General features: G+C 38.0%; 1 protein-coding gene across 1 annotated transcript in view; it reads right to left on the reverse strand.

Annotated features, from left to right (window-relative positions):
• The window catches only part of itga5 (integrin, alpha 5 (fibronectin receptor, alpha polypeptide)), a 43,566-nt gene extending 34,272 nt beyond the window's left edge, over positions 1 to 9,294 (reverse strand). The window contains exon 1 of the mRNA XM_043225102.1: positions 8,896 to 9,294. Within this exon, the coding sequence (XP_043081037.1) occupies positions 8,896 to 9,092 (197 nt within the window). The 5' untranslated portion in view covers positions 9,093 to 9,294. The remainder of the gene's footprint in view (positions 1 to 8,895) is intronic.
• Between the last annotated feature and the right edge of the window lie 774 nt (positions 9,295 to 10,068).

The following is a 10,068-nucleotide window of genomic DNA, read 5'->3' on the forward strand; positions in this document are numbered from 1 at the left end:
TTGGGCTAACATTAGCATAATGATAAGCGCCAGATTGCTTTTGGCTTAGATGCTAGCTTTTGTAACGGCTCCACATAAAATGAGAAAGACTTCAGGAGGCCTTCCAGCAGAACAAATGCCAAAGTGAAGCTAACTTTAATTAAAACAATCTGGCCTTGTAAGAGAACAACAGAAATGTTGTTTCAATTCTGTTATATGGAGAACAAATTTCACTTCAACCGTTATTAGCATCTGTAAGTAGTTGGTGATCAGAATTATTGCGAAGGTCAGAAGGTTTTGCCTTTGGAGGTTGGATTTTTGCAGCAGTGGGACTCGTGTCTTCCTAAACCTGTTTGACAAATACATATTTTGAAGCATTTCAAACAATGAAAACCAATAATGTTTGATTTTGTTTTGGACCCCATTCACTTTCAGTGTATGACGATAATTGAAGCATTCCTCAAAATCATTTCAGAAGTGAAGCACCAGCGAATCACTCGTAATGAATCCTAAAAAAAGAGGAACACAAAGTAAACAGTTTTGATTTTACTTTAAGGAGGGAAAACAACTTTAACATCTGAGAGAGACAACCACCGAATCCAACAAAGATGCAAACACCATCCTCTGTGTGGCTCTAATTAAGCTAATTGAGTTAGTCTGAAAATCTGTCTTGAATACGTTACCACTAAAATGCTAAGCTTGCTAGATACTCACCGCTGAGGCAAAGGACGTCTTAACAGTTAACCCACTGCTTCTGAGGTTTGGTAATCAGAGCAGAATTAAAGCAATAAAAATGAATTGGCGCACCACATATATCATCTACTTAAGTTGTGGCGAGAAAATGTCGATTGAAAGACGCTGATAGTGCAAAATTAATGGCACTAATGGTTAGAGGCCATCAGATGGCAAATGCCTTAATTTCCACCACATTCTGCTTAAGACATTCTCCAACCCATTGCACACTTCATTATCATCCAGCTGTTTAACTTATGGCACTCAAACTTTGCTAAAACTTGCCAAGAAACCACACTGGTTGCTAATGAAGGTGTAAGAAAATCACAAGCAGACAAAACACACAAAACCTCCATCTGTCATCATTACATGGCATTGAAAACGACAACGAAAAGAAACAAGGAATTTTTGGGGAAGCTTTGTATACAACATTAGGACTCATCAGTGCACTACTGTTTGAAGGTTTAAGGATATTATATGTAAAATAAAACTAATTCAATTCAGGTAGGATACATTAATTTCATCAAAAGTAACAGTAAAGACTTTTAAATTGATACATTCTATCTATCAAATGCTTCACTGTTTGCAAAATAAAATAAAAATTCACACGATAATTGGAAGAAAATGTTTCTTGAAAAACAAATAAGCACATCTGAGTGATTTCTGAAGAATCATTTGATACTAAAGACTTCTGAAAATTCAGCTTTGCCAACACAGGAATTTTTTATAAATTTAAAAATATATTAAAAGTCAAATATTTCATAATATTGCTGTATTTTAATCAAAGAAATTAGTTTTTTGAGAAAAATAAATAAATCTCACTGTGCCCAAACTTTTGAATGGTAGTGTTTTTCCTATCTTTGTGTGTCAATAAGCAACAAAATCAATCAAGCTAACTGGATTTCAATATGCATGCCAAGAACAATTCATTACCATCAATCACTTATGTAAGCAACTTTAGTTATTTGTGATTATCCTAGTTTTCCCATGGCCACCAGACATATTAAGACAGTAATGCTTAAAACTGATTGCAGTTTGTGGACTTAGTAACATTTTTGAAACTCTGCGCAAACAAAGTTGAACAATTATCAGGCTATTCAGAGGCAAGCAGAATTTGAATGTTGTTATTAGTAAAAATGGTTACAGTGATAGCACACCACGTCCTCCCAGAAAACATGGAACGGATCCAACACAAAGTGTACACTGTTGCAACTCTCCGACATCAAGAAAAATCCAATGACCTCAATGAACTAACATTTTCAAAATCAAAAGAAAGCCAAAGTGAAATTCAAGGCCCGGATGGTTCGTTTTTTGGGTGTTTTCCTTTGCGCGACGCCAGCGAGCATTAACTCAGATGCCAGTCTGTCTCTGCATCGTTAAGCAGCTAAGCATTTGTGATGGAAGCAGCTAATAACGAGAAGGATAAAAGTGGACCGAAGAAGATCTTTCTGTGGCCCCCGTCTGCTCGCTAGACCTGATCTGCACGTGCTTTGTTCTGCTGTCTGGAAGTTGCGGCCCAAAGATGATGAGCAAAGCAGTGACTGCTGGGTCAGCTGGCACTGAGGAACGACAGCTCACTCACACAGCTGGCGTGCCAAGAGCCCCGAGGAGAACTGCATAGTAAGAGGAAGATGAGAAAGCAGTCACTAAATCTCCTTCTATTAATACAAAAAAAAATGAAACTTTGCGCAAGAAAATAGAATGCAATGATTAACAGAATCGCTTCTAGTCAAACTGATTCAAGATTTGCAAAATGCATTGGAACACTGCAAGATGCAACAACCACCTCTAGTTCCAAGAATGAAGCGTCACATCCTTATAAAAAACACACACACACCCACAGTTGTGCAATGTCGGCTCCGGTGTTGTGCTGGTCTGGAATAACTGTTAAAATGACACACATGCTCTCGACTGTTGATGAGATAAACGGCCCCACCCCGTTTTACACAGGCACTTTTTAAATGTTACCACAAAAACATTTCCTCCCAAAGGACACTGTTCAAATCAACATCGGCAAACCAGGTGCTGAGAGGTCAGCCATATCTAGAGCACTTGGCAAGACTCGCAAAAAGCCAGCTCTGCGCTACCTGTTATGCCAATTTATGCACTAAGTATCAAACCAGAGGGAAGCTGAAGTGGAAACATAAAGGTGTATTTTAAAGAAGTGAAGAGTGGGAGTTGTGTTAACTTTGATGTATCTTTATTTATCATTAACACTTTCAATGCAGTTTAAAGTAGGAAGTCTTCTGGGTACTTTTGCATTGTTTTATGAATCATGCTATTTCAGATTTATAACTTTTCAGATGCTATTTTTCACCAAATACACAGCATCATAATATGCCATATGACAGTATGCCATTTCACATGCAGTAATCATGCTAATTTTAAATAAGAATATGCTGTCCCCTCATTAACAATATATAAAAGTACCTCTTATAGGAGAAAACCATAAGGAAAATGCATCTAAGAAAGCACAAATGTAATTTGATTGCAAGCCACATTCTCGTATGTAACACGACAACAATTTCAACCACCCCATGACATTTACATAAACACAGACTGTGGTTTTACCTCTTAAATCTCTTGATACCAAATTGTAACCCCAGCCCCCAAGAGCTATAATTCACACATTCACAGGGAGCAAAAAACATCCCATAGCGAGTTGCAACTGTTGGCCGTCGACACCTCAGAGGGAGCTTTCTCAGCATGTAGTCCCATCTTCACACTTGAAAAGAATAAGAGGGGCCATCAGGAGCAAACAATCAGCATCAATCGCTCACCTTTGCATGCTATGCCTTGTGTCCTTTGTTTGTAATCCTGCAAGCAATAAACAGGCCAACTAAATGCTGTCTGATTGGACATTCATTGTCATTGCCAGCCCAGCAGGGGCCTGATAAACCAAAACAGAACAGATCAAGATGATAATGATCTACCCAAAATGTACATCAGGAACAATGGAGATCTGCAGTAGTTCATGCATCAACCCTAGGCCGTTGTGGAGCCCAAGGCAATGAGTCTACAAAGTTGACTGGGCCATTTGTTCTACCATGAGCGAACACATGCCTGTTTTTCCACCAGGGCACATGTATACCCTTGCACACAAGAGCCTATTATGCAAGCCTGCCAGGTCCAACGAGGTCATAAAAAGCAGACAACTTGTCAACGGGAAAGACAATCCAACCCACAGTCCCAATCAGCTAAGGTTGCACCCAAATAGTGGACTATAATTTTACAACAAGGCCAATCTGATTGACACCACCAGCACAGCCAAATGTCATCAGGCCAAAAGAGTTAAACAGGGTTTTATCAAGAAGCAAAAAAGCCAAAAACATGAATAAATAAATACAGATTTAAGTCACATGGAAAAGTTTCACTACTGAAAACAGCGAACCTTTCTACAGACGCACAAAGGCCTCTATTGTACAGACTCCATGGAAAACACTAGTCGTCGTAGGGAGAACCTGGGTGAAGAATAGCTTGGCAGCCAACGTACACACACCCATCTCCAGCTGGATGCAAGGCTACAGACAACAGTCTAATCCATGGAGGAAGAGTGAAAATGATAAATAGCAAACGAAACCCTGGTAGAGCTGAAGTAGATCTCCCGATTTAGCTAAGGCAAACTGAGCTCAAGGACAGAGATAAATATTGATGTAACAGTGACCTTCTTAGAGAGAGTAAACTTTGTGAAAATGATGACCACAGCCGAGGATGACCTACTGTACACAATATCAGTGTACCATCTATGACATAACTGTAATTTACAAATCTATGCAAACATATGATACAAGACAAGGAGACAAATTTCTTCTAAGCTCCAATATCTTTCTTATATTCTAACAAAGAAAAAAAAAGTGTATCCCCAAAAATACTTCAAGAGTGTTTTTATATTTCTTTGCTTCTCAAAGAAAATTGTCATAAATAAGTTTCTAAAGTTTGGACAGCCTCAAATTTATCTTAAACCCACAAAGATACTGCTACAATGTTTAAAAGAGTATCACAAGGTGAGAGGTTGATAGAATGACAACATCTTTTAAAATTTTCTAGAAATTTATTAATTTCTTCCTTAAGATTTTTGCGAGTCTAAGCCCAGGAGGTCATTATCAGAAGAGTGCGGAAGGTTTTGATAGCCAACGCAACTTGGTAAACCTCAACTTTGTGAATCTTTTGGTAATAAAACAGACAGAGGCAGGTGAGAAAGTTTTTTGTGTTTTTACAGTAATATTCCTGCCATCGTGGCTGTAAATTTGTTGCCTTTGGCCGTTAATGCAGACAGTCCAGCTCCTCGGATTCAACCACAAGCATCAAACGGTCGCCAACAATCATCAAACACTAAAAACCGTCTTTTTGAACATCATAAACACAAAAGGAATTCATGCATAGGAACACGTTATTCTTTGAAAACAGCACTTATCATCTGGAGCCACGCAAATCCCAGAAGGAACAGAGATGGTGGTTTTCGGTTTCTATTGTTTCTGCAATCCAAAATAAAGCCATTTCTTTTTCTGATATTCAAATCTACATCCAGACCCTGACCTTTACCCTTTGACAGTACAGAGGATCATCTTCTTATCCAAAGGTAAAGAAGACAGAGTGGGGAATGTGGTGTACATAATTTTTGGAGGTAAACTATTTTTGGGTTTCTGACATGAACATAAGGAGGCACTTGCTGCAAAAGTCAACTACAAACATAAGAAGTCACGTTATCAAGTAGGACATGCAGCCATAATTTTTAGGAAAAATTAGGTTTATATACCAGATCATCTGGATGAGGCCCCTGTGTATGAACTGCACTGTTCTTCTCTCAGCATCCAAGAACCATACATTTCTCTTCCATGTATACTGCTGTAAAGCCCTCTGACACCCAAGGTCATGAACCCTGCCCTCAGGCAGTGCTCAGTGGTGGTCTGCACACTGGCTAGTTCTATTGATGCGTGCCAAGGAGTACTATTCTCTTCAGACCTATACTCCTCAGACTGTCAGGCAGTGGACAAGGCCAGAAGTGAATGTTTCTTAAAAAAAGAAAGATTTAGTGAGCAAGAGAATGAGTGAGAACATGCAGGACAGAGAGTTTATACTTGACACCAGATTCTTCATTTTAAGAAAAAGAACACTGAGTCTTCAGACTGCTGGCTGCCGCTGTTCAAATTAAGTTTGGAAGACAGGCTTTTCCATCCCACATTGATTTCACCAAAATACACGTAAATCAAATCTCTACTCTTTGAAACTCACAATAATATGGAGGCACTCTACTAGATCTTAAACTTGAACTACATATTTTCAGTGTTGGGTTGTCTGACTGATTAGTCGGCTAGTCAGTTTTAAAGAGGCCCTGAATAAAAGTGTCTTTCAGACCACATTAAGCTGCATTTAAAAAAAAATCTAAGTCCAAGTAAATGGCAGAAAACATAGGCTCCGGTAGTATCTACAATCTAATTAGGCTCACAATGCTTTTGGGAAGCGCAGCCTAGACCTGGTTCTAAGGGGAGTTTCCATAAAATACATGTTTACGTGCTCAAAAAATTAAATCATGTGTCAAAGATTAAAACAGTTTAAAAAATGTGCAGCCATTCAAAAGGGCAACTGTGTATTTTAATATCATTGATATTTTAAAGAGAATCTAGGATAAAATGATCTATAAATAATTTTTATTAAATAAAATTTACTTCTAAGCACTTCTGGCTATAGAGAAAAAATAAATAAATAAATATATATATAATATATAAAAACACACATACACACACAAGATTTTCTGTAGCCAATAGACAGCCGTTTGTCAATATACAGCATGGGAAAATTAAGAAATACACATTCTATTCTCATTCAAATGCCTGAGAAGAAAACTCTTGATATCGTACATTCTTTCACCCCTTCACTCAGCCTCCAGTTTGAGGCCCATCCATCCTCCTCCACGACGACATTTCGGGAGTGAAAAGTTCAGATGAAGTCATCATTGAGAGAGCTGCCTCTCGCCATGACTTCACAGTTCATAAGAATGAGGCCAAGATGCCGTGTAGGAGTCGGGGGGTGTACGTCTAGAGTATTACACTCAAAGTACAGGGTAAGGAATTTAAACACCATGCCGAATTACATCATAGTAGACACTTAAAGGTACGCACACACTCCTCTGACTCATTCAACCATGTATCACGCTCTAAATCATCCACCACTTCTGAATCTCATCTTCGCCAGACACACCATGGCAGACTAAAACAATAGCTGGAGGGTCTGCCTTAGAGAAAATGAGCAAAGAAAGACATGAAGAGACTAAAGCGAGAGGAACGGAGAAGTCTCCCTGAAAATAACACCCCCAAGAAACCAGATCCAACATGAGCCCACTGACTAAAGCCCCTCTACAGCTGTGCACTGCCAGACACAGTCCAGCAGACAAACACAGATGGAGATGGCTGATTGTGGCGTGTTCTAGTCAGGGCATGCGTGAGTTGATTATTACTGCAATCATACCTCAGAAACCGTGCCGCACAGCTGTTTGCAGATTGAAGTAATGTAGCCAAAGGGCAGGAAAACCCAACAGATCAGGATTGTGATTGAATGGCATGCATCATACTCTGTGATTTCCCCTTAGATTTATCACCTCGTATGGCCACAGAGATCATATCTACAAGTTGAAGGTGGTCATGTGGTATTCCTATCGAATCTAGATCACATTTATGATAAGCGCTGCTCCATTCAGCAACATTCTCCATTCAAAACTGTGCCAAAGGCAGACTGCAGGTATTTAGGCTGCATATAAAAGATTTTGTGCAAGATATTGGTTTTTGGGGTTAATTCAAAATTCTTTCATAATTTACACATGGTGTTTCATACTTGCGTAGTTTATTTTCTTTGTGAAAGACAAAAAAGGTAATCCTAAAAAATATAACGTTTTTCCATACACTGGAACAGGGGGCAATGTTGTTTTGGACACCTTTAGCTTTCAGTGTATAAACAAAACCAGTTTAAACACTCTTCACAGTATCTTTATGTTCCACATAACAAAGTCTTACAGGTTTTCGCCAACATGATTAAATGATGGTTTTCGTTTAGAATTATAATAACAGGATATATAACTCAAGATATTAGCCAAGCCATGAAGCATCACCTCAGATCAGTCTTCAACTCTCAAAACATGCGTTCTGTGACTTATCTACATTATTTAAAAAAGTTCAAGTTTTTCACAAGGGTTACTCATAATCTAGCAAAGGTCATCTTTGAATAGCTGGAGATTCTCCTGTTAGATTATGTTGAAGGTTTAAGTGACCATAACACATGCAATCAGTGATAATTATGGGGGGCAATCTTCATTCCCTTTTAGGAGAGCTGGTACCTTACTATGACATCATTAGTCCTATTTATAGAAAAACCACCAGCGACGCCACTGACAGAAGCATTGTCATCCGCTAACATCTAAACATGCACACACACACACTTCAGGTTTGCACTAAACAAACACTACACCACACTTTTAGGACTGTTGCTCCCCAACTGTGGCGATACGCTTTGATCTGAATGGCAGTGCACAGACTGGGCTGGGATTGTAAACAACAGTTGGGGAGTACCCCTGGTTTCATTGCCCCCTGGACTGGAGAGCGTGAGTTACGGCTGAGCTCTAGTAGAATTCAGTACACAACGAGTCTATCGAAATCAAAGGCATGTTAAATCAATGAATGAACTAAGCTAAATAAGTTTAGAACAGCAGTTTTAGCCTTTAAATAACACCAACCCAGGGATGCCCCCTAAAAACAAAAAAAGCTTCTACAGTACTTGAACATTAACACAATATAAAATATGAATATTTAGAAACGACATATATATTCTCTATGGACCCCTGGAATACATTTAGAGACATTACCCCTTCATACCATATGGCACTGTACTTCATACTGTGGTAAAACTCTATTTTTGAGGTCAGAGAGGTGTGTCACTACATGAACATTTCTAAAAGAAAAATGTACATGAGTAAAAATGACATCCATGCAGTCATAGCAGGGTAAACAGCAATAGCAGGACATACAAAAACATCAATATGTGGCATTCAAGGTTATTAAACAACATTTACACGGTCTGTAATTAAATAACTATACATTGGGCAATTATTAGTGAATTTGGTCTAGTTGTACTTTTCTTTGAATGCACGCCAAGCCTCTTTACTTTCAGTATGTAAAATCAAAGAAGGAAACCTACCTTGAGTCAGTCATGTAAAAGTCCACCGAGTAACCGAAGTAACTACCGTTGGGTCCAGTATACACCGCTGGGTTCTCCACATCCAAGTTGAAGGCAACAGACAAAGGTAGAAGAATCAACAGTGAAAGTCCCATTGGAGAGCAGCGCGGGTTGTGTAAAGACGCTGAAGTCTTTGAACGGTGCCTTTTGGAGCCCATAGTAATCGATATGTCACAATCCACTTCTTTATTAAACTTCTTTCAGAACAAAAGGGGGCACTTGAGCGGAATCCTCCTGATGATGCTGCCTTACGCAAAGCGCATGCCTCTATGAAGCGTATCGGTCTGATCCTTATTTTTCCAAGCGCTCTGTTACCGCGCCTCCGTCTATCTGTCCTCTCCTTTCTGCGTCCTCCCTCCAGCTTAATTGAAGGGGTATTAGGAGGAGGTTCAGTTCTTCCACTCGTGACAAACTCCCATAGAGGTGGAGCTAAGAGCACAATTCACAAAGTGGCGAAAAAAGAGCGCTACAACATGGAGTTAGATAACTTAATTAATCAAATGAGGTGAAATGCATAAATCAACTAGACAAAAATTCGGGATTTAAATATAATAATAATAATAATAATAATAATAATAATTATTATTATTATTATTATTATTATTATTATTATTATTATTTTACATTTTGAAAGCAGGTATTTGCATTTTATTATGTTTGTTTTAATAATGGAATACAAAAAAATAATATTTTAAGAATTCATGTAGCACTGTGTCATTTAAAGCTAAAATAAATAAATACGAAAAAAAACTAAGAGACACAAACTTGTCCTTGTAGCATTCATATATATATATATATATATATATATATATATATATATATATATATATATATATATATATATATATATATATATATATATATATATGACCTGGTCTCATCGTCAATAATAATATCTTCACTAAATTCTAAAAAATAAATAAATAAATTCTAGCTTAAAGAAGAAAAAGTTCTGACAAATAAACATTTGTGACCTGTTCAACGGTTTATCTGTCCACTTGAAGGACTCTTTGCATAGTGGTCAAAGATAGCTGAATAAATGATTAACATTTTAAACAATGAAAGAGCTGTTTTCAAAGCGTGTTATCCTCCAAAAAACGATCTTCAAACTTGTTGCCTTCAACATGAACCTTC

Source organism: Puntigrus tetrazona, chromosome 23, assembly GCF_018831695.1.
Source record: "Puntigrus tetrazona isolate hp1 chromosome 23, ASM1883169v1, whole genome shotgun sequence".
NCBI lineage: Eukaryota > Metazoa > Chordata > Actinopteri > Cypriniformes > Cyprinidae > Puntigrus > Puntigrus tetrazona.